General features: G+C 45.4%; 2 protein-coding genes across 2 annotated transcripts; one reads left to right on the forward strand and one right to left on the reverse strand.

Moving 5' to 3' along the window:
* The first annotated feature begins 564 nt into the window (after positions 1-564).
* On the forward strand, positions 565-12,580 carry TEX261 (testis expressed 261). The gene is made up of 6 exons (XM_066317519.1): positions 565-720; positions 2,125-2,204; positions 6,751-6,904; positions 7,677-7,744; positions 8,828-8,930; positions 10,691-12,580. Exons 1-6 carry the CDS (start codon positions 651-653, stop codon positions 10,804-10,806), a joined length of 591 nt encoding a protein of 196 aa, XP_066173616.1. The 5' UTR covers positions 565-650; the 3' UTR covers positions 10,807-12,580.
* A 2,513-nt stretch (positions 12,581-15,093) lies between these two features.
* Positions 15,094-23,772, reverse strand: LOC136360822 (shootin-1-like). Its single transcript, XM_066318443.1, has 16 exons — positions 23,733-23,772; positions 23,322-23,602; positions 22,639-22,699; positions 22,367-22,461; positions 21,982-22,234; positions 21,102-21,166; positions 19,794-19,875; positions 18,936-19,030; positions 18,417-18,563; positions 18,008-18,101; positions 17,613-17,730; positions 17,283-17,332; positions 16,776-16,897; positions 16,516-16,569; positions 16,114-16,429; positions 15,094-15,995 (listed from the first exon to the last, which is right to left on the reverse strand). The coding sequence occupies exons 1-16, from the start codon at positions 23,770-23,772 to the stop codon at positions 15,817-15,819; spliced, it is 2,052 nt and encodes a 683-aa protein (XP_066174540.1). The 3' UTR covers positions 15,094-15,816.
* Positions 23,773-24,321: the final 549 nt, after the last annotated feature.

Here is a 24,321-nt window from a genome sequence, read left to right on the forward strand (position 1 = left end):
CAATTTTGGGGGGTCCCTGACTGTTTTGGTGTTTCCTTCACACTTTGTAGATTTTTTGGGGGACTCTGCAGAGTTTGGGGACCTTCCCTGTACATTTTAGGTGTTCTCCGCCCAGATCAGGGATCCCTTCCATGTTTTGGGGTCCCTCCCGCCGCGTTTTGGGATCTCTGCACCTTTTGGGGTCCTTGTAAAATTTTAGGGTTTTCTTCGAAATTTGGGCTCTTGATACATTTTCCATGGTCCCACAGATTGTGGAAGATCTCATCCCCATTCTCAGCTCCCCACACACATTTTTGGGGTCCCCACACACACTTTTGAGGGCCCGCCTCACATTTGGGGTCTGTGGAGTTCTCCGAGTCTGCAGGGGGCGCTATGCCGGAAAAAAAGGCCGCCCCTTCTCGCCTCTCATTGGTTCCGGTGCCGCCCCTTCCCGCGTTTCATTGGTTCCGGTGCCGCCCCGTCCCGCCTCTCATTGGTTCCGGTGCCGCCCCTTCCCGCGTTTCATTGGTTCCGGTGCCGCCCCTTCCCGCGTTTCATTGGTTCCGGTGCCGCCCCTTCCCCGCGTCTCGTTGGTTCCGGTGCCGGGCCCGGAGCGGGAGCGGGACCGGGAGCGGCCCCGGGAGCGGCCCCGGGAGCGGCCCGGCCCCGCCATGTGGTTCATGTACGTGCTCAGCTGGCTGTCCCTGCTCGTGCAGGTGGCTTTTGTCACCTTGGCCATCGGTGAGAGCGCCCCGGGGCGCGCGGGAAAACGGGGTTGGGCCCGTTCCGGGTGTGTCGCGATATATCTGGAAGGGGTTAAAGGGCGAGAAGGGCTGAGGGGAGGAGGGAGCCGCCGGAATTGGGAGGTGCTGAGGGCTCAGGGTGTCCCCAAAGTTTGGGGTCCCTGGGTGTCCCCCAGCCCTCAAAGTGTCCCCAGTGTTTAGGGTCTCTGTGTGTTCCTCAACTCTCAGAGTGTCCCCAAAGTTTGGCGTCTCTGTGTGTCCTCGGAGTGTCCCCACGGTTTGGGTTCTTTGGGTATCCCCAAGCCTGTGAAGTGTCCCTAAGATTTGAGGTCCCTGAGTGTCCCCAAGCCCTCGGAGTGTCCCCAGGATTGGGGGTCCCTTGGTGTCCCCCCAAGGGCTCAGAGTGACCCTGAGTTTTGGGGATTTCTGGGTGTCTCCAAGCCCGTGAAGTGTCCCTGAGACTGGCGGTCCCTGCGTGTCCCCAAACCCTTAAATCACAGCAGGAATTGGAAGTCCCTGGGTGTCCCTGAGATTTGGGATCTCTGTGTGTCCCTGAGCCCTTAAATTGTGCCCAAGACTGGAGGTCCCTGTGTGTCCCCGAGATTAAGGGTCTTTGGGTGTCCCCAAGCCCTCAGAGTGTCCCTAACGTTGGGGGTGTGTGGGTGTCCCCAAGCCCTTAAATTGTCCTCAAGATCTGAAATCTCTGGGTTTCCCCAAGTCCTCAGAATGTCCCCAAGATTTAGGGTCACTGAGTGTCCCAGGGGTTGGAGGTGCCTGCGTGTCCCCAAGCTCTCAGTGTCCCCAAGGTTTGGGGCCCCTGGGTGTCCCTGAGGGCTCAGTGTCCCCAGCTTTGGGGGTCTCTGGGTGTCCCCGAGCCCGTGAAGTGTCCCTATGATTGAGGGTCCCTGGGTGTCCCCAAGCCCTCAGGATGTCCCCGAGGTTTGGGGTCCCTGGGTGTCCCCGAGCCCTTAAATTGTCCCCAAGATTTGAGGTTTCTGGGTGTCCCTATGATTGAGAGTCTCTTGGTGTCTCCAAGGGCTCAGAGTGACCCCAACACTGAGGTGTCCCCAAAATTGGGGGTTCCTGAGTGTCCCCAAGCCTGTGAAGTGTCCCTGAGATTGAGGGTCCCTGAGTGTCCCCAAAGGGCTTAGAATGTCCCTGAGATCTGGGGTCCCTGAGTGTCCCTGAGCTCTCAGAGTGTCCCCAGGGATGTCACAGGGGAGGTGACACAGGTGACGGAGGTGACACAGGGTGTCACGACGAGATGACACAGATGACAGGTGGCACAGGTGACACTGGGGAGGTGACACAGGTGACACAGGTGATGGGTGACGCAGGTGACATGGGGAGGTGACGCTGGGGAGGTGACACAGGTGACAGCCGTGTCCCTGCTGTCCCCCAGCGGCCGGGCTCTATTACCTGGCGGAGCTGATCGAGGAGTACACCGTGGTCACCAGGAGGATCATCAAATACATGATCTGGGTGAGCAGTCTGGGGAATTCCGGGAATGCTGAGATAAATCTGGGAAGGTCCAGATTATCGGGAAAATCAATGAAAATCATTAAAGGAATCACAGAAATCCCACAAAAATCCCATAAAAATCCCAATAATCCCACAGAAATTCCACAAAAGCCTCACAAAAATCCTGTAAAAATCATGAAAGAAATCACAAAAATCCCACAAAAATCATAAAAATCCCATAAAAATCACACAAATCACTAAAAAAAAAAATCACAGAAATCCCACAAATAGAATTTGAAAAAGCGCAGAACTCCCACAAAAACCCCCCAAAATCCCCCCAAATTCTCACAAAAAAACACATTAAAATCTAAGAAATCCACCAAATCCCACAGAAATCCCATAAAAAATCATTAAAGCAGTCATAGAAATCCCACAAAAATCTCAAAAATCCCATGAAAATCCCCCAAAATTCCAAAAAATCCCCCGATCCTCACAAAAATCACAGAAATCCCATAAAAATCCACGAAATCCTGCAGAAACCCCACAAAAATCCTATAAAAATCTGACAAAATTTAAAAGAAACGCCCACAAAACCCCCACAGGGATCCTGCAAAAATCATTACAGGAATCACAGAAATCCCACAAAAACCCCACAAAAATCCCCTCAATCCCACAAAAATCCCATAAATATCCTCCAAACCCCACAGAAATCCCACAAAATCACTGAACAAATCATAGAAGTCCCACAAAAATCAACCCAAATCCCACAAAAAACCCCCAAAAATCCCATAAAATTCTCCCAAATCCCCCAGAAATCCCAAAAATCCCTTAAAAATCCCCCAAACCCTGGGCTCGGGGTGGGATTTGGGGTTTTTCGGGTTGGAATTGGGGTTTTTATGGTGGGATTTGGGGTTTTTGGGTCTCTCAGGGTGAGATTTGGGGTCTTGGGGGTGGGATTTGGCGCATTAAGGTTGGATTTGGGGTTTTTAGGACTCTCGGTGGAATTTCGGGTTTTTGGGATGGGATTTGAGTTCTCAGGTGGGATTTGGGGTTGCCATGTAGGGATTTGGGGTTTTTAGGATAGGATTTGGGGTTTTCAGGGTCGGATTTGGGTTTTTTTGGGGTGGGATTTGTTGCTCTCAGGTTGGGATTTGGGATTATAATTCCCTTTTTCCCCATTTCTTGGTGTTCTTTCCCCAGTTTTCCTGGTGGGATTTGGGGCTGGAACTGTGGGATTTGGGGTTTTTAGGGTGGAATTTGACGTTTTAATGTTGGGATTTGTGGTTTTTCATGTGGGATTTGGTGGTTTTAGGATGGAATTTGGGGTTTTTATGACGGAATTTGGGGCTGTAATGGTGAAATGTGGTGTTTTTATAATGGAATATTGCATTTTTTATGGTAAAATTTAATATTTCAAAATTTCCCAAATTTTTGGTGTTTTTCCTCAGTTTTCCTGGTGGGATTTTGGGTGGTTTTTTTTGGGTGGAATTTGGTGTTTTCATGTTGAGATTTTTGGTTTTTAGTGTAGAAATTCCCATTTTAACCCAATTTCCCCCATTTTTGGGTGTTTTTTCCCCAGTTTTCCTGGTGATTTTTGAGGCTCCAATTATGGAATTGAGTGGTTTTACGATGGAATTTTTAGGTTTTAGGATGAAATTTGGTTCTCTCAGTCTGGAACTTTGTGGTTTTAGTGTAGGAATTTAGATTTTAACCCAAAATTTCCTAATATTTTATATTTTCCCAAATTCTCCTCACATATCCTGCTGGGCCTGTTCGTGTGTGAGCAGTTCCCGCGTCCCTGGGGCCATTTGGGGTTTTTAGGGTGGAATTTGGGGTTTCTGTGATGTAATTTGATGTTTTTAGGATGGAATCTTCGGTTTGCAGGATAGAATTTGTGAGGTTTGGGGTAGGAATTCCCGTTTTGACCCAAATTTTTGCATTTTTTTGGTGTTTTCCTCCAGTTTTCCTGGTGGGGTTTTGGGCTCCAGTTGTGGGATTTGGGGGTTTTATGATGGAATTTGGGGATTTTATGGTGGATTTTTTTTTATTTTATTTTTAGTACGGAATTTCAGTTTTAATCCCCATTTTCCCATTTTTTGGTGTTTTTTCCTGATGAGAGTTGGAGTCTTCAGGTTGGGATTGTGGGCCCTAATTGCGAAATTTGGTATTTTTATGTTGGAATTTGGGGTTTAATTACCATTTTTTTGTGTTTTTCCCCAGTTTTCCTGGTGGAATTTGAGGCTCCAGTTGTGGAAGTTGGTGTTTTTACGATGGAATTTTTGGGTTTTATGATAGAATCTTATATTTTAATGATAGAATGGAATATTTTAACCCAAAATTTCCCAATGTTTTGTGTTTTTATTCAGTTCTCCTCAAGGTGCTGCTGGGCCCGTTCATGTTTGAGCAATTCCTGTGTCCCCACTGGGATTTAGGGTTTTCAGGGTGGGATTTGGGGCTCCAACTGTGGGATTTGGGGTTTTCCAGTTGGGATTTTTGGGTTTTAATGTGGGATTTGGGGTTTTATGATGGGATTTGGAATTTTTAGGGTGAAATTTGGTGGTTTTATGATGGAACTTGGGGTTTTCATGATGGAACGTGGGGTTTTCAGATTGGGATTTGGGGTTTTTAGGTTGGGATTTGGGGTTTTTATGACAAAATTTTTGGGCTTTTATGGTGAAATTTTTGGGTTTTATGATGGAAGTTTTTATTTTTAGGACAGAATTTTGTATTTTCACCCAATTTCCCCCAACATTTTATATTTTTATCCAGTTCTCCTCGGGGTGCTGCTGGGTCTGTTTGTGTTTGAGCAATTCCTGTGTCCCCGTTGGAATTTGGGGTTTTCAGGGTGGGATTTGGGGTTTTCCAGTTGGGATTTTTGGGTTTTAATGTGGGATTTGGGGTTTTATGATGGGATTTGGAGTTTTTAGGGTGAAATTTGGTGGTTTTATGATGGAACTTGGTGTTTTCAGGTTGGGATTTGGGGTTTTCAGGTTGGGATTTGGGGTTTTTATGACAAAAGTTTTGGTTTTTATGGTGAAATTTTTGGGTTTTCTGATGGAAGTTTTTATTTTTAGGACAGAATTTTGTATTTTCACCCAATTTCCCCCAACATTTTATATTTTTATCCAGTTCTCCTCAGGGGTGCTGCTGGGCCTGTTCGTGTTTGAGCAATTCCCGTGTCCCCGCTGGGATTTGGGGTTTTCAGGGTGGGATTTGGGGCTCCAATTGTGGGATTTGGGGTTTTCCGGTTGGGATTTTTGGGTTTTACTGTGGGATTTGGGGTTTTATGATGGGATTTTGGAGTTTTTAGGGTGAAATTTGGTGGTTTTATGATTGAATTTGGAGTCTTCATGATGGAACTTGGGGTTTTTAGGTTGGGATTTGGGGTTTTAATGATTAAAGTTTTGGGGTTTATGGTGAAATTTTTGGGGGTTTATGATGGAAGTTTTTATTTTTAGGACAGAATTTCGTATTTTCACCCAATTTCCCCCAACATTTTATATTTTTATCCAGTTCTCCTCAGGGGTGCTGCTGGGTCTGTACGTGTTTGAGCAGTTCCCGTGTCCCCGCTGGGATTTGGGGTTTTCAGGGTGGGATTTGGGGCTCCAGTTGTGGGATTTTTGGGTTTTACTGTGGGATTTGGGGTTTTATGATGGGATTTGGAGTTTTTAGGGTGAAATTCGGGGGTTTTATGATGGAATTTGGGGTTTTCATGATGGAACTTGGGGTTTTTATGACAAAATTTTTGGGGTTTTATGGTGAAATTTTTGGGTTTTCTGATGGAAGTTTTTATTTTTAGGAGAGAATTTCGTATTTTCACCCAATTTCCCCCAACATTTTATATTTTTATCCAGTTCTCCTCAGGGGTGCTGCTGGGCCTGTTCGTGTTTGAGCAATTCCCGTGTCCCCGCTGGGATTTGGGGTTTCCAGGGTGGGATTTGGGGTTTTCCAGTTGGGATTTTTGGGTTTTACTGTGGGATTTGGGGTTTTATGATGGGATTTGGAGTTTTTAGGGTGAAATTTGGTGGTTTTATGATGGAACTTGGGGTTTTTAGGTTGGGATTTGGGGTTTTTATGACAAAATTTTTGGGGTTTTATGGTGAAATTTTTGGGTCTTATGATGGAAGTTTTTATTTTTAGGAGAGAATTTCCTATTTTATAAAAAATTAAAATAATTAAAAAAAAAATTTATCCAGTTCTCCTCAGGGGTGCTGCTGGGCCTGTACGTGTTTAGCAGTTCCCGTGTCCCCGCTGGGATTTGGGGTTTCCAGGGTGGGATTTGGGGTTTCCAGAATGGGATTTGGGGTTTTGCTGTTGGGATTTTGGGCTCCAATTGTGGGATTTTGTGTTTTCCATGATAAAATTTAATATCTCCCCCCGATTTTTTGGCATTTCCCCCCAGTTCTCCTCGGGGGTGCTGCTGGGTCTGTTTGTGTTTGAGCAGTTCCTGTGTCCCCGCTGGGATTTGGGGTTTCCAGGATGGGATTTGGGGTTTTCCCATTGGGATTTTGGGCTCCAATTGTGGGATTTTGTATTTTCCATGATAAAATTTGATATTTCCCCCCAGTTCTCGTCGGGGGTGCTGCTGGGCCTGTACGTGTTTGAGCAGTTCCCGGTGTCGCTGGTGGCCGTGGGGCTCTTCACCAACCTGGTTCACTTCGGGCTGCTGCAAACGTTCCCCTGCATCGTCCTCACCTCGCCCAACTTCGGCCTCTCCTGCGGTCAGCCCCCGCCCCGCGGCACTCGGGGGCGCTCTGCGCGTCTTTATCACGCGTTTTTGGGGTGTGGGGAAAATTTGGGGGGATTTATGGAAAATTTGGGGGGCTTTTGTGAGTTTGGGGGATTTTTTTTAAATTTTGGGGGATTTTTTTGGATTTTTTTGGGAGGGATTTAGGCAAATTTTAAGGGGGGTTTTGGAAGTTTTTTGGATTATTGGGGGGATTTTAGGGAGTTTTGGGGTGGTCTTGGGGGTTTTTTTGGGGAGCATTTTAGGGGAGTTTGGGGAGTTTTTGGGAATTTTGGGGAAATTTTTTTTTTTGAAGTTTTTGGGAATTTTTTGGAAATTTTTGGATATTTTGGGGGGGAATTTTTTTCAAATTTTAGGGCGTTTTGAGGGATTTTGGTTTTGTTTTTTTTTTTAGGGATTTCTGGGGGATTATTGTGAATTTTGGTGGGGTTTGGGGATGTTTTGGGGGGAGTTTTGGGAAATTTGGAGGGATTTTTTGAGAAATTTTAAGGAATTTTTTTGGAGTTTTTAGGAGCTGTTGGGGATTTTGGGGGATTTTTTGGGGGAGTTTTGGGGGATTTTGGGGAACTTTGTGGGGGATTTGGGGAGTTTTTGGGGACATTTTGAGGAATTTTTTTTTTAAATTTTGGGGATTTTTGGGGGGAATTTTTTGGGATATTTGGGGGTTTTTTTCCTGTTTTTATTCCCGTTTTTCCCCTATTGAAATCCCATTTCCCCCCCATTTTTATCCCGTTTCTCTCCCGCAGTGCTGGTCGTGGTCAATCACTATTTGGCTTTTCAATATTTCGCCGAAGAATTTTTCCTCTTCTCCGAGGTGAGACTTTTCCCCTTCCTTAGGAGGAAAATTTGGGGATTTTTTCCCCCACTTTCCCAGGCAGGAAAATGTTGGAAAAAATCCCAATTTTTGGGTCAAATTCCTTAAAAAAAAAAAAAATTCCAAAAATAGAAAATCTGAATTTTGAAATTTCTGTGCTGGAATTTCTGCTGGGATTTTGGGAATTTAGAGCACAAATTTTGGGATTTCCGGACTGGATTTTTGGGAATTCTATTTCAAGTTTTGGGATTTCCAGTAGGAATTTCAGGATTTTTTTCTGGAATTTTGGGATTTCCAGCTGGAATTCTGGGAATTCCCATGAGAATTTTGGGATTTCTTCAGGGAATTTTGGGAATTCTGGTTTGAATTTTGGAAATTTCAGGATTTCCGGGCTGGAATCCTGGGATTTTTGGGAATTCTGGGCCGGATTTTTGGGAATTCTGGGCCGGAATTTTGGAAATTCTGGACTGGAGTTTTTGTAATTTCGGGCTGGAATTTGGGATTTCCAGGTTGGAATTTTGGGAATTCTGCAGGAAACTTCTGGTATTCTGGCAGAAATTTTGGGATTTCTGGTTGGAATTTTTCGGAATTCTGTTCTGGAATTTTGGGATTTTTGGCAGAAGTTTGGGAATTCTGGGCTGGAATTCCAGGGATTCCATTGGAAATTTTGGGCATACCAGGCTGGAATTTTAGGATTTCCTCTGGAATTTTGTGACTTCAGGGCTGGAATTTTCTGAATTTTGGGAATTCTGGCCTGGAATTTCAGGATTTCCTCTGAAATTTTGGGATTTCTGGGCTGGAATTTATGTAATTCCTGGCTGGAATTTTGGGAAGTCTGCAGGAAAGTTCTGGTATTCTGGTGGAAATTCTGGGATTTCTGGTTGGAAATTTTCTAATTCTGGGCTGGAAATTCAGGAATTCCTTCTGGAATTCCGGAATGTCATCTGTAATTTTGGAATTTCTGGTTGGAATTTTACGATTTTCAGCCTGAAATGTCACGCTTTCCAGCAGGATTTCCTGCTGGAATTTTGGGAATTTTGTCTGGAATTTTGGGAATTAATTGGGATGTTGGGATTTCTGCAGGTCCTGGCCTATTTCACGTTCTGCCTGTGGCTGATCCCCTTCGCCTTCTTCGTGTCCCTGTCGGCCGGGGAGAACGTCCTGCCCTCCACCGTGCAGCCCGGAGGTGGGACTGTTAATTGGGGGGTAATTAATCATGGGATTGTTAATTAGGGGATCGGGGTAATTGTGGGATTGGGGTAATGGGATAATGGGCCGGGAGAACGTCCTGCCCTCAACGGTGCAGCCCAGAGGATAATTAATTATGGGATTGTTAATTACGGGATAATTAATTATGGGATAATTAATTACGGGGTAATTGTGGGGTAATTGGGGTAATGGGATTGAGGTAATTATGGGATAATTGTGGGATTTGAGGATAATGGGGTAATGGCCTGGGGAGAACATCCTCCACCGTGCGGCCTGGGTATGGGATGATGGGATTGTTATGGGATTGTCACGGGATAATCACAGGATTGGGGCAATGGGGTAATGGGATGGTTATGGGATAATGGGATTGGGGTAATGGGATTGGGGTCAGGAATGGGGTTGAGATGAGGATTGGGATGGGATTTGGAATGGGATTAGGATAACGGGAACGGGATAATGGGAACGGGAGTGGGGATGAAATGGGGTGGGGAGTGGGATGGGACTGGGATTGGGAACAGGATCAGGAGTGGGAGTGGCAGTGGGAACGGGGCCGGGATGGGATGGGAATGGGATGGGGTCAGGATTGGGGCAGGAATGGGACTGGAGTCGAGGTTGGGATGGGATTGGCTGCGAAAGGGTTTGAAGCTCGTTCCGTTCCGATCCCGCTCGATGTCCTGTCAATTTGGGATTTTTGGGCTCTCAGCCAGGAATGCCCAATTCTCAAAATCCCCCAATCTCCCCATCCCTCTGGAATTTTCCCTGCCCTGTTCTTATTTTTCCTCTGGAATTTCCCCTTTTTCCCCTCTGTGGAATTTCCCCCCTCTTTTTTTTTTCTCCTGAATTTCCTATTTTTATTTTATTTTCCCTCTGAAATTTCCTATTCTCTGTGTTTTTTTTTTTTTAATGTTTATTTTTATTTTAATTCTTATTTTAACTTGATTTTTAAATTTATTTTTATTTTTGTTTCTATTTTTTAATTTTTTAAAATTATTTTTATTATTACTTTTATTTTATTTCTGCTTTTATTTTAATTTTTATTTACGAATTTATTTTTAATTATTTTTGTGCTTATTTCTACTTATTTTTCGGTTTTACTTTTATTTTTTATTTGATGTTTATTTCTTTTTTTTTATTTTTAATTTTTATTTTTATTTCTACTTTTAAATTTTTATTTTTATTTCTATTTCTATTTTTATATTAGATTTTTAAATTTGCATTTTTATGTCTGTATATTTACTTTTACTTTTATTTCTATTTTTAGTTTGTTATTTTTATGCTTTTTTTTTATTTTTATGTTTATTTTAGGTTTATTTTTGAGTTGTTTTTTATGTTTATATTTTTATCTTCATTTTTACTTTTACGTTTATTTTAGGTTGATTTTTATATTTTAATTTTTTTATGCTTATATTTTTATCTTCCTTTTTACTTTTACATGTATTTTAGGTTTACTTTTATTTTTTAATTTTTTTATGCTTCTATTTTTATCTTCATTTTGATATTCAAATAATCTTAATTTTAAAATAATTTTCCCACTCTTATTTATTTTTTATTCGCTGTTTTATTTTTAATGTTCATTGCTACTTTTCATTTTAGCTCTCATTTCTTGAATTACCACTTTTTAACTTTGAAATTCTCATTACTACATTGAAATCACTATTTTAAAAAACAAAAAAAAATTTTTTTTTTTTTCTATTTCTATTTTATAATTTATAGTTTTATTTTTTATCCCCTCCTCAGACGACGTCGTCTCCAACTATTTCACCAAAACCAAACGGGGGAAACGCTCCGGGATCCTCCAGATCTTCTCCTTCCTGCGGGAGGCCGTCCTGCCCAGCCGCCAGAAAATCTACTGAAAATCCCCCAAATCCCCCAAAATCCCCCAAATTCCACCTCCCTTCTTCTTCCCTCACGGAAATTCCTCAAAATCCCAAATTTTTGGACTTTTCTCTGCAGAAATCCCTCCGAAATTCTGATATTTTTTGGTATTTTCTCAATAGAAATTCCTCCAAAATTCCCGTTTTGTTTTTACTTTTCTCAGCAGAAATCCCGCCAAAATTCTGAGTTTTTTTTTTTGGACTTTTCCTGCCTGAAGTTCCTCAAAAATTCCTTGAAAATTCCTCAAAAATTCCAAAATTTTTTGGACTTCTCCGGCTTGAAATTCCTAAAAAAAACCCAAAACCCCACCAAATTTTTTGACTTTACTCAGCAGAAATTCCTTGAAAATTCCAGTTTTTGGACTTTTCCCGCCAGAAATTCTCCAAAAAAATCCAATTTTTTGGCTTTTTCTGCTGGAAATCCTCAAAAATTTCCATTTTTTTGAATTCTCCTACTTGAAATTCCTAAGGGGAAGAAAAAAAAAACCCACCAAATTTTTTGACTTTACTCAGCAGAAATTCCTCGAAAATTCCAGTTTTTGGACTTTTCCCGCCAGAAATTCTTCAAAAAATCCAAGTTTTTGACTTTTTCTGCTGGAAATCCTCAAAAATTTCAATTTTTTTTACTTCTCCTGCTTGAAATTCCTAAAAAAACCCCAAAACCCCACCAAATTTTTTGACTTTACTCAGCAGAAATTCCTTGAAAATTCCAGTTTTTGGACTTTACCCGCCAGAAATTCTTCAAAACATCCAATTTTTTTGACTTTTCCTACTGGAAATTCCTCAAAAATTCCAAATTTTTTTGACTTTTCTTGCCTGAAATTCCTCCAAAATTCCTTGAAAATTCCACATTTTTTGATTTTTACTGACAGAAATTCCTCAAAAATCCCATTTTTTTTTCCTTTTCCCGCTGGAAATTTGTCCAAAATTCCTCGAAAATTCCAATTTTTTGACTTTTCTCAACAGAAATTCCTCCAAAATTCCAATTATTTTTGGACTTTCCCCAACAAAAATTCATCAGAATTCTAATATTTTTTTTATTTTTCCTGTTGGAAATTCCTCGAAATTCTGATTTTTTTTTTTTTTTACTTTTCCTGCTGGGAATTCCTCGAAAATTCCTCCAAAATTTCAATTTTTTCCACTTCTGACAGAAATCCCTCTGAAAATTCAATATTTTTGACTTTTCCTGCTGGAAATTCTGAATTTTTTTGCGGGAATTTCAATTTTTTGGGTGGAAATTTTGGGTTTTTTGGACACTTTCAGGAGGCACCAGCGACGGTCGGAGATTTGGGTTTTTTTCCTTGTCGGGTTTTTCTGGGAGGGGACAAAAAAAAAAGGAAAAAGAAAAAAAAAGAGAGAAAAAAACCAAAGTCAGAAATTGTTTTTGGGAATTAATTAATTTTGGGGATTATTTTTTGGGAATTAATGATTTTTTGGGGGAATTATTTTGGGGATTTGAGGAAATTAATTTTGGGGAACTATTTTCGGGGGATGAATTATTTTTAGGAGTTATTTTTTGGGAGCTTTGGGGATTGTTTTTTTTTTTTGGAAATTAAAATTGGGAAATTATTTATTTTTGGGAATTATTTTATATGATAATAAAATCCTATAAAACTCCCACTAATTTAATAATTAATAATTATAAGCAGTCACAAGAATAACACTTAATTAGTGTAGTGAATTATTATTAATACTTAATATTTAACAATAGCATTTAATTATAAAATTAAAATTCCAATTATTTTGGGGAATTTATTAGTTTTGGGAATTCATTATTTTGAGGAATTATTTTGGGGGATTTTGGTAATTTTTTGGGGGGAGAATTTCTCAGGGTTTTTTTCCCCTTTTTTTCCCTGACCGTGTCAGGAATTGAAAAAAAAAAAAACCAGGAAAAAACTTGAGATTAATCCGAAAAATTTAATTTTTTTTTTCCAAATGGAAAAGAAAAATAAATCAGGAAAAATTTGGGATTAACCCAAAAAATTCTGGATTTTTTTTTTTTTTCCAGAGAGAAAAAACCTGGAATAATTCCCCTCCAAAAATCTGTTGAGTGATTTAAATGTTGGAAATTCTCAATTTTCCTCCAACAAAATCAGGATTTGGGGCTGATTTTAATCCTGAAAATTCCCATTTTTTTCCCCCCTCTCCAGCAGAACGTTGGGCTGGAATTGATGGAAAAGAATTTTCCAGGGAATTCTCAGTATTCTCCAAATTTTTTTCCATTTTTTTTCCCCAAAAAGATGAAAAAAAAATCCTCCAAAGGAGCTTAAAAAATTCCTTTTTTTCCATTAAAAATTTCCTGGTTTTTTCAATAATTTTCCATAAAAATTCCTGGATTTTTTTTCGGGGGATAAGAACAAGTAAAATCAACAATTTTTGATTCCTTTAAATCCTGATTTTGTCGAGATTTTTTTTTTCCAGGGTTTTTTTTTTCCACTTTTTTTCCCACCAAATTCCTGGAAAAATGTGAAATTTCTTTTAAGTATTTCAACCAGAAAAAGAAATTTGGGCTGAAACTCCAAAAACTTTTGGGAAAAATCCCTGAAATTTCTGGAGAAAGTGGAAAAAATCTGATTTTTGGGGGTATTTTTTTTTTTTTTTGATTCCTGGAGGTGCCCAAGGCCGGGTTGGAGCTGAGGTTGGGGAATTGGGGTGGGATTTTCCTGCGGAAATTCCGGGAGTTTTGAGAGGGAAATTTGGGGAAATTTGGAAAAGAAAAAATTCAGGAGTTGGAAAAATTCCAGGGAAAAAAAAGCTCCAGGAAAAAATTCCAGAAATTGAAAAATTCCCCCCAAAAATCCCTTCAGGATTTGGAAAAATCCAGGAAAATTTCCTGCTCAGCAGGAATTTCCCTTTTCCATTCTTTTATTTTTTTATTTTGTTTTATTTTAACTTTATTTTAATTTTTATTTAATTTTAATTTTTATTTTATTTAATATAGTTTTATTTTTATTTTATTTTATTTTTAATTTCATTTCATTTATTTCTATTTTATTTTATTTCTATTTATTTCATTTATTTTGTTTCTTTTTAATTTATTTTTATTTTATTTTTAATTTAATTAATTTCATTTATTTCTATTTTATTTTATTTCTTTTTTTATTTTGGTTTTTTTAAATTTTAATTTATTTTTATTTCATTTCATTAATTTCTTTCATTTCATTTGCATTTGGTTTAATTTATTATTTTATTTTATTTTTTTCCTCCTTAAAATAAAAGAGCAGAAAAATCCAGGAGGAAACCACCCAAAAAAACCCAAAAATTCATTTCCAACCTTTGAAATATTTCCAATCCCACGATCAAAAAAATTTCAATTTTTAGGGAAAAATCAAACCCAACCCACCAAATCCAACAGAATTTCTTGGAAAAAAAATTGGCGATTTTGGGATTTTCCAGGAATTATTTCCAAACCCGGAGAGGGGAAAGAACAGATTTTATTTGGATGTCAGAGAAAAGGAGAAACTGGCCCAGAGCTTTGGGGGGATTTCATTTGATTTGGGTTTAATTCTGATTTTCTGGAGTGAAATTCCCGAATTTGGGCTTTTGGGGATTCAGGGATGGAGACGAGGGAGGATCTTGGAGGCAGGTTTTATTTTGAGGTTTTAGGGTTTTTTTTTTTTTTGGAAGAGAAGGGGGAAATATTGGGAAAAATTTGGGGAAATTTTAGGGGAATTTTGGGGATTGAGAGGAGGAAATATTGGGGAAAATTTTGGAATATTTTGGGAAACTTTGGGGAAATTTTTGGGAAATTTTTTTGGAAAATGGTGGGAAAGTTCTGGGAATGTTCCGGAGGAAAATTTTGGGAAAATTCTAGGAGAATCTTGGAAAAATCCTGGGAAAATTCTGGGAATTAAGGGTGGGAAATTTTGGGGAAATTCTGGGAAGTTTCTGGGGAAATTCTAGGGAAATTCTAGGGAAATTCTGGGAAAATCCTGGAAAACTTTTGGGACTATTCTGGGAAAATTTCCGGGGAAATTCTAAGAATGAAGAGTGGGAAATTGTGAGAAAATTTTGGAGAAAGTGTGGGAAAATCATGGGGAGAAATTCTGGGAAATTCTGAGAAAATCCTGAAAAAAAAATGGGAATTAAGGGTGGGAAATTCTGGGGAAAACCTGGTAAAATCTGGGAAAATTAGGGGAAATTCTGGGAAAATTTTGGGGAATCTTCGGGAAAATTTTTTTGAAAATTCTGGAAATTTCTGGGCGAGGAGGGTGGGAAATTCTGGAGAAATTTTGGGGAAATTCTGGAAAATTCTGGAAATTTTTTTTTTTTAAATCCTCGGACAATTGTGGGAAAATTGTCGGAATTAAGGGTGGGAAATTGTGGGAAGTTTCTGGGGAAATCTTGGGAAAATTCTGGGAGCTTTTTTTTTTGAAAATTCTGGGGAAAAAAAATTGGGAAATTCTGGGAAAATTCTGGGGATTGAGGAAGGAAAATATTGGGGGAAAATTGGGAAAAATTTTTTTTGAAAATTATGGGGAAATTGTGGGGAAAATCGTTGGGAAAAAGAGTGGAAAACCCTTGGAATGGAGGGTGGGAAATTTTGGGAATTGAAGCTGGAAATCCCGGCAATGGAGGTAGGAAAACCTCGGGAATTGAGGATGGAAAATTCCGGGAATAGAGGATGGGAAATTTTGGGAATCGAGGGATGAAAATCCCGGGAATGGAGGTAGGAAAATCTTGGGGATTGAAGGTGGGAAATTCTAAGAAAATCCTGGGGAAATTCTGGGAATCGAGGACGGGAAATTCTGGGAATCGAGACAGGAAAACCCGGGAATTGAGGCTGGAAAACTCCGGGATTCGAGGCTGGAAATTCTGGGAATGGAGGGTTGGGAATCCTGGGAATTGAAGGTGGGAAATGTTGGGGGAAAAATAGATGGAAAATCCTGGAATGAAGGGTGGGAAATCTTGGGAATTGAGAGTGAGAAATTCTGGGAGAGGAAGGAGGAAAATCCCGGGAATTGAGGGTGGAAATGCCCCGGAAGCGGCTCAGGCGTTGTCCCCTCTGTCCCCAACCCGGCAGGGGACAGGACGTGTCCTGGGGAGGCCACTAAGGCCCCGGGGCCGGAAGGGGACATTGTCCCTGTCCCTGTCATTGTCCCTGTCCCGGTCCTTGTCCTTGTCCCTGTCGCTGTCCCTATCCTTGTCCTTGTCCCGGTCCCGGATTCCTAGGAAAAGGTGAAAGCGCCACATCAGCGACGGGGACAGGGGGAGGTGACATCTCTGCGTGTGTCACCTCTCCGCCCTCATTTGAGGGGACACCTGGGGACATCCTCGGTTCCGTACCCGCCACATCCCACGCTGCTCCCGCGGAATTCCCGCTGGAATTCCTGCTGGGACGATTTTCCAGGGGATTTTCCGTGGAATTGTTATCCAGGGAATCGTCCAGGGCCCGGCGCCTCCGCTGCAGGATGGATTCCAGCTCCCGATCCCGGATCTCCCTGGATTTCCGATCCCGGATCTCCCTGGATTTCCGAAGCCGGATTATCCCGGATTCCCGATCCCGGGTTATCCCGGATTCCTGATCCCGGAATTTCCCGGATTTCTCATCCCAATTTTTCCCGCTGCGCCTCCGGCGGCTCCGCCTCGGACACTGCGACAGCTGGGGACAGAGAGGGGACAATGAGGGGACACTTTGGGGACGCTTAGGGGACACTTTGGGGACACCGAGGGGACAGCGCCGCCCACCAGGATCCCCCGCAGCTCCAGCGCCGCGCTGCGCCTCCTGCTGGCCACGGAATCCTGCGGGAAATTTGGGAATATCGGAATTCCGGGAACGGCTCAAATCCTGGGAATGTCACATCCTGGGAATGCCAAATCCCAGGAGCTGCTGAACCCCGAGAATGGCAGGATTCTGGGAATGCTGAGACCCGGGAATGTCGGATCCCAGGAAGCTCGGCAGTGCCAGCCCCGCCCCAGGCCGTTGTCCCCAGTGTCCCCGTTGTCACCTGCTGTCCCCTGTCCCGGGCTGGCCTCAGGACGATCCCGTTGCGGATCCGCTCCAGCATCTCCTGCACGGCCCTGGCGCGGATGTCCCCGATGTCACCAGCGCCCCCGAGCCCCGCGGCACCTGCGGGGTGGCACCGGCAATGTCACCTCCTGTCACCTCCCCATGGTGGGGACAGGGCTGGGGTTGTCACCTCCCCCAGGGTGTTGGGGACACCGCTCAGGTCACACCGAGGGTGGAGCTGTCACCTCCCCTGACCCTGTGACACTTTTGGGGACACTCTGATGTCACCACCGCACCATGTCACCACCCCTCTGTCCCTTTTTGGAGCACTCCCGATGTCACCTTCCCCCATTCCTGTGACCCTTTGGGGACATTCCTAATGTCACCTGTGACACTCTGATGTCACCTGTGACACTCTGGGGACATTCCCGATGTCACCTGTAACGCTTTGGGGTCATTCCTGATGTCACCTTTGACACTTTGGAGACACTCCGATGTCACTCACTTTGCTCCGGGGTTTTCGTCGCTTTTCTCCTCCTGAGGGCGGCCAGGGGACTGCGGAGGGGACACGAGGGGACAGTGAGGGGACAGGAGGGGACAGAAGTGACACCAGGGAGGTGACACGAGGGGACAGGAAGTGACAGGAGGGAGATGACACGAGGTGACAGCACGTGTCAGGAGCTGACACAAGGTGACAGAGGTGACACCAGGGAGGTGACACCAGGTGACACCAGGGAGGTGACACCAGGTGACACAGGGAGGTGCAAGCTCTGTCCCCGTGTCCCCGCAGGGTGGGGACAGCGCTGTGCAGGGGTGGCCGGGAGGTGTCACCCACTCTGCGGGGGCGGTGACAGCCGGCGGTGGCAGTGGCGGTGGCGGTGGTGGCACTGGTGGCTCTGGTGACACCTGGGGGTGGCTCTGAGGTGACATCAGCTGCTCCCGCAGGGACCGCGCTGGAACGAGGTGGGAATGGGAGTGAGATCCTTGGGAGTTCCCCTGGAATCCTCTGGAATCCCCCCAGATTTATCTGGAATTCCTTCGGAATCCTCTGGGATCGCTCTGGAATTCTCTGGAATTCCTCTGAACCGCCCCTGGAACCCTCTGGATTCTGCCTGGAATTCTCTGGAATCCCCTTGGAATCCTTCGGAGTCCCTCTGGATTCTGGAATCCCTCTGGAATGACCCTGGAACCCCCTTGGACCCCTCTGGGATTCCTTGTTCCAATTCCCACCTTCCTGTTCCAGCTTTTCCAGTCTCTCCCTGAGTTCTTGTTTCTCCTCCTGTGCCTTCTGCAGCGACTCCTGAGCCTGACGCAGTTCCTGCTCCTGTGGGACCCCAAATCCCCCCAAATAATGGAAAATCCAGGAAAAGTCCAGGAAAAATCCCGGAAAAATCACAGAAAATCGCGGAAAATCCCAAAAATCCTGGAAAATGCCACAAAATCACTCCAAATTCCCCCCCCCCCCCCAATCCCCCAAATCCAAGAAAATCCCAGAAAATCCCACAAAATCCCCCCAAATCCTGGAAAATCCCAGAAAATCATGCTCCTCCCAGAAAATCCCACAAAATCCCCCCAAATCCTGGAAAATCCCAGAAAATCATGCTCCTCAATGTCCCCAAATTTGGGGACAGTCCCTCACCGTGTCCCGCTGTTCCCGCCGTGTCTCCTCCAGTTCCCGGTGGAGTTTTCCCAGCTCCTGGAGCATTTCCAAGACTTGGGATTCGGCCCCGCGGCTCCTGAGCAGGATCGAGCTTTGCCTGTTGGCCTCTTTCTGCTCCAGCAGCATCTGGGGATGTCACTGAGGTGTCACCAAGGTGTCACTGAGATGTCACCTCGATGGCACCTTCAGTGGATCCCACCCAGCTCCATCCCCAGGGAGAATTTTGGGATCATCCATTTCCTTTGGGATGCACCTAAGGGTGCTGTGACACCTCTGTCACCCCGCTGCCACCCTTGGTGATGTCCCCAACCCCTCAGTGTCACCTCAGGGGTGTCCCCAACCCCTCAGTGTCGCCTTCCATCAATCCCACCCAGCTCCATCCCAGAATTTTCCCCAGTTTAGGATCATCCCATTCCTTTGGGATGCACCTATGGGTGCTGTGACGCCTCTGTCACCTCCCTGTCACCCCCAGGAGTGTCCCCAACCCCTCGGTGTCACCTGGTGGGCGAAGGCCTCGGCGTGGCAGCGCAGCTCCTGCTCCAGCTCCAGCTGCTCCAGGGCCTGGCAGTAATCCTGGGTGACAATCTGGGACACTGAGGGGACAGTGGGGGGTGGCACCGGGGAGGGGACAAGACAGGAGAGAAAAGCGGAAAAAACAGGGATAAAAGGGGAAAAGGAGGGAAATGGTGGGAAAATAGGGAAAGGAAAAAAAGAGGAGAGGGGAAAGGGGAGAAAGGGGGAGAAAAGGGGGAGAAAGGGGGAGAAAAGGGGGAGAAGGGGGAGAAAAGGGGGGAGAAAAGGGGGGAGAAAAGGGGGGAATAGGGGGAAAAAGGGGGAAAAAGGGGGGAGAAAAGGGGGGAGAAAAGGGGGGAGAAAAGGGGGGAGAAAAGGGGGGAGAAAAGGGGGGAGAAAAGGGGGGAGAAAAGGGGGGGAAACAGGAAAAAAAAGGGGGAGAGCAGGGTGGGGAACGAGAAGGAAAAAGTTGGGAAAGGGATGGGGAAAAGGCAGAAAAAAGAAAAAAGGAGGGGGAAAGGATGGAAAAAGCGGGGAAAGGAGTGGGATAAAATGTGGGAAATGGTGGTAAAAAGGGTGGGGAAAAGGAGTGGGGAAGGGAGGGAAGAATGGTGGGAAAAGGGAGGAAAAGGATGGGAAAATGGGGAAGAGGTGGGGAATGGGAGACAAAGGGGAAAAAGGGGGGAAAAAGGGAAAAGGGGAAAAAAGGGAGAGAAAAGGGGGAAATGAGGGTGATGCCACCATGGCCACCTGCTCTGGGTGGGGACAGCCATGTCCCTGTCACCCACGAGGTGACACTGGTGGCCCTGGTGGCACCGGGAGGGGACAGGGGACACCGCTGACCTCTCTTGAAGGAGCTCAGGGCTCTCTGGCTGGCGCCCAGGGCCGCCCGCAGGCGCTGCCGCTCCTCCCGCTCCAGATCCAGCTGTGCCAAGGGAAAATCAGGGAGAAATCCGTGAGAAATCTGGGAAAAATCTGTTAAAAATCAGGGAGAAAGCCGGAAGAAATCTGGGGAAAATTTGGGAGAAATGTGGGAGAGTTCCAGGAAAAACCCGGGGGAAAAAATCAGTCAGAAATTGGGGAAAAATCTGGGAGGAATCCGGGGAGAACTGGAGAAAATCTGGGAGAAAATCTGGGAAACCAAGAAAAAGCCGTGAAAATTCCGCGAAAAATGCACGAAAAATCAGTGAAAAATCAGTGAAAAATCAGTGAAAAATCAGTGAAAAAATCCACATGAAAACCATGAAAAATCCACGAAAATTCCATGGAAAAAAATTCATGAAGTCAGTGAAAAATCCGCAAAAAAAATCCGTGAAAAAATCCGTGAAAAAATCCGTGAAAAATCCATGTGAAAAATCCATGTGAAAAATCCATTAAAAATCCACAAAAAACCAATGAAAAGTCCACAAAAATTCCATTAAAAAAATCAGTGAAAAATCAGCAAAAAATAAGTGAAAAATCAGCAAAAAAACCAATGAAAATTTCAGGAAAAGTCAGTAAAAATTAATGAAAAATGCATGTGAAAAATCCATGAAAAAAATCCACAAAAAAGTCCGTGTAAAATCCGCAAAAAATCCACGAAAAATCTGCAAACACTCCACAAAAAATGCACAAAAAATACGTGAAAAAAAACCCACATGAAAAATCCACGTGAAAAAGCTGCGAAAAAATAATGAAAACTGAGTGAAAATTTAATGCAAAATTCACGTGGAAAATCCATTAAAAATCCCCCCAAAAATCAGTGAAAAAGCTGAAAAAATCCACTAAAATCAATGAAAAATCACAAAAAAGATCAGTGAAAAAATCACTTGAAAAATCCACAAAAAGTCTGTAAAAAAATCCGCAAAAAAGTCATTGAAAAAATCCCCGAAAAATCTGCAAAAACATCAATGAAAAATCCGCAAAAAAATCTGCAAAAAAATTCTGCAAAAAAACCTAATGAAGAATTCACAAGAACTCCGTGAGAAATCTGTGAAAAATTCGTGGAAAAAAACAAATCAGTGAATATTCCATTAAATCCGTAAAAAATTCCAAAAAAATCCTTTAAAAAAAATCCCATCCTGAGCTCTGGGACATTGTGGTGGGGCTTGATCCCAAAAACCCTTCCTGAGGAGGAGGAGCTGGGAAAGGTTTTGGGGTGTCGGGGGGTACCTGAGTTTGGAGCTGCTGCAGCTGCACCTGGAGGTCATGGAGCTGGGGCGGATCTTCCTGGGGAGCTGGGAAAAAGGGGAATGAGGGAAAAAATGGGGGAAATGGGGAGTGGGAACGTAGGAGAAAAAAAGTGGGAAATGTGTGTGTGGGGGAAATGGTTGGAAAAAGGGAGAATTGAGGGATGAGAAAAGGTTGGAAAGGGGAGAAAAAAAAAAAGGCTTGAAAAAGGGCCAGCACAGCCATCCCAGAGCTGTGACCCCACTGGTCACCCCATTCCCACCGTGTCCCCAGCATCCCTCTTGGAATCTGGAACGGGATCCATGACATGGGTGACATTGGGGTGACACCCCTGGGTGCCCCCCCCCCCCCCCCCCAGGGGTCATCCCAGGGTTGAAATCTGGGAATTCCCCAGACAGGGAGGTTTTGGGATGATGCCGAGGCTGCCGAGAGGTGGAAGCAGCGCCTTGGGGAAGGCGGGATGGGAAAGGGGAAGTTTGGCTCGGGTTTCGGGTTCAGGTTTGGGTTTCAGCAGCCGCGGTTGTATTTCGGTGTCGCTTTCGCTCGGTGAGACCAAAACGGAGCCTGGGAACGGCTCCAGGGACAGCGGGAGGGGACAGTGGGGCAGAAGTGGGGGAGGATCGGATTGGGATGAGAATGAGTTTGGGTTGGAGTTGGGATGGGTTTGGGTGGGGGTTGAGGTTTGGATGGATTTGGGTTGGATGGGTTTGAGTTGGGGTTGGGATTGGGGTTGGGATTGAGATTGGGGCTGGGGTTGGATGGGTTTGGGTTGGGGTTGGGATTGGATGGGTTGGGGTTGGGATGAGATGGGATTGGGATGGGGTGGTTTGGGACGGGATGGGATTGGACACCTTTAACTCACCTGGGAGCTGGGCAGGGACAGGAGGCTCCTCCAGGGACACCTCCATGGGTGTCACCTCCTGTGGCGCCACCTCTGGGGCCATCACAGGTGTCACCTCCTGTGGGGCCACCTCAGGGGCCATCACAGGTGTCATGTCCTGTGGGGTCACCTCGGGGGCCATCACAGGTGTCACCTCCTCTGGGGCCACCTCAGGGGTCACCTCTGGGGTCCTGGCCAGGCTCAGCCTCTCCAGTCGCATATTCTCCTGCTCCACCTGGATCCCAAAATCCCAGAATGACAGATTTGGGGTTCTCCCCACACCCCTCGAGCCCGACGTGCCCTGAGGGTGTCCTGGCACATTTGTCTCCATGAGGGGACACTTTTAGGGACCTGTCCCTGGCCTCACCTGGGCAGTGAGGGCCTGGGCTCGCTGCCAACACTGCTGCTCCAACTCCACCTTGGCATCCAGCGCCGCCAGCTCAGCCAGCAGTGCCTGAGATGCTGCGGGTGACACCACGGTGACACCGAGGGGACAGTGCCACCGGAGCGTCCTGCCTGTGATCTGCCTGGCAGGGGCCAGGGAGGGGCAAGGGACACTGGGGACACGGGGATGGGACTGCAGGAGGGGACAGCAGGAGGGGACAGCAGGAGGGGACAGCAGGAGGGGACAGGGCTCACCTTCCTCCAGCTGGGCCAGCCGAGCCTCGGTGTTGCCTGGCACCAGATCCAGGGGCGAGAGCTGTGGTGGGAAAAACGGGAATGAGGTGCTGGGCTGGCATGAAATTCCACGGGGACAGAGTTCTATCAGCACGGAGTTCCATTGGCACCAAATTCAATTGCCACTGGATTCCATTGGCACCAGATTCCATTTGCACCGAATTCCATCGGCATCAAATTCCATCGGCAAACGTCATGGTGTTGGCATGGTGTGATATTGTCATGGCATTGAATGGCCTTGGGATGGAATTTTATTGGGATGGATGGAATGGGCATTGAGAATGGCCATTGGGATGGCCTTTGGGATAATGGCCTTGGGGTGGAATTCCATTGGCCTGGCACACACAGGGCATTCCATTAGCATTCCACTGGAATTGCATTGGCAGGGGCAGGGTATTCCATCCTTATTCCATTGGAATTCCATTGGCATTCCATTGGCACCAGCAGAGTATTCCATTGGCATTCCAATGGAATTCCAACAGGGTATTTCATCGGAATTCCATTGGCCGATCCTGAGCCATGCCGGGGACACCGTGCCAATGTCACCCCCGGAATCGGACATGGGGCAACCCCCCCCGCTTCATCCCCCTGTTTATGGGATCATGAGCGGGAAATCCAATGGAAAAGGAGCCTGGAAGCCAGACCTGGCCAGGAGTCTCTTCATCCTCCTCCTCTTCCTCTTCTTCCTCCTCGCTGCTCTCAGACTCCAGGATGACTGTGGGAACATTGAGGGTGACAGTGGGGGACAGGACAGTCCCTGGCACCCCTGAGTGTCCCCTGCCCAGGTCCGTCCCACCAAGAGGGAGGGACACAGCCCTGGGGTCCCTGAGATGGGGTTGGGGACATCCCTGACTCCCCCATGAACATTCCCACAATCCCTGAGCCGGTGGGGAACCCCAAAACCTTTTCCTGGTCCCGACCTTGTCTCCCCAAAGTGCCAAATTTTGAGGGAAAATCCTCCCCCACAGCCCAAATTCCGGGCTGGTTTCACTCCCTCCAACCCCAAATCCCAACCCCAAACCCCAAACTCGTGACCCCCAAAAATCCCCCCTTACCCGTGAGGCTTCCCCCAAATTCTTCCCCAGCCCAAGCCATGTCCAGGACCCCCCAAACCCTCCCGAGAGATCTGGGGGTGCCTCCCTGACCCGGCGCTGCCTCCGCCGTCCCTGCAGGGAAGTGAAACCACCCTCCCCTCCCTGTCCCCTGTCCCCTCCCCCTCCTCCCGGGGCCCCGATCCCAAAGCGGGGAAGTGAAACCCTCAGAGGGATCTTGGGATTTTCCATGGGGTAACAATGCAGAATTATGGGGTTTGGCGAGGAGCTGAAGCTCGGGTTGGGGTCAGGAGGTGCTGCCCCAGCTGTTCCCAGGGGTTCCCAAAGGTGGGAATTCCAAGGCCACAGAAGGAAACATCAGAGCACGAAAGGGGTTTGGTGACCGCAGTGGTTTATTCACCAATAATAAAAAAAAAGACCCTAAAAAGTTGTTTTTCCCGATTTTAGGAAAAGGGGATCCTTGTTTAGGAAAGGGGGATCCAATTTTAGAGAAGGGGGATCTAATTTTAGGGAAAGGGGGGGTGGGTGTCATATTTATGGAAAGGGGATCCGTAATTAGGGAAAGCGATCTGATTTTATGGAAGGGGGATCC

This window comes from Sylvia atricapilla, chromosome 4 (genome assembly GCF_009819655.1).
Source record: "Sylvia atricapilla isolate bSylAtr1 chromosome 4, bSylAtr1.pri, whole genome shotgun sequence".
Classification (NCBI taxonomy): Eukaryota; Metazoa; Chordata; class Aves; order Passeriformes; family Sylviidae; genus Sylvia; species Sylvia atricapilla.

Bases quoted from the DNA above. Each gene is read 5' to 3' on its own strand.
- TEX261 (XM_066317519.1), top strand. From the start codon at position 651: ATGTGGTTCATGTACGTGCTCAGCTGGCTGTCCCTGCTCGTGCAGGTG. The intron at 2,205-6,750 runs GTGAGCAGTCTG...ATTTCCCCCCAG, and splicing joins TCATCAAATACATGATCTGG to TTCTCGTCGGGGGTGCTGCT. The intron at 6,905-7,676 runs GTCAGCCCCCGC...TCTCTCCCGCAG, and splicing joins CAACTTCGGCCTCTCCTGCG to TGCTGGTCGTGGTCAATCAC.
- LOC136360822 (XM_066318443.1), bottom strand. From the start codon at position 23,772: ATGGCTTGGGCTGGGGAAGAATTTGGGGGAAGCCTCACGG. The intron at 19,031-19,793 runs GTCAGCGGTGTC...CTGTCCCCTCAG, and splicing joins CCTGAGCTCCTTCAAGAGAG to TGTCCCAGATTGTCACCCAG. The intron at 17,731-18,007 runs GTGGGAATTGGA...ACCTCGTTCCAG, and splicing joins GGAAAAGCTGGAACAGGAAG to CGCGGTCCCTGCGGGAGCAG.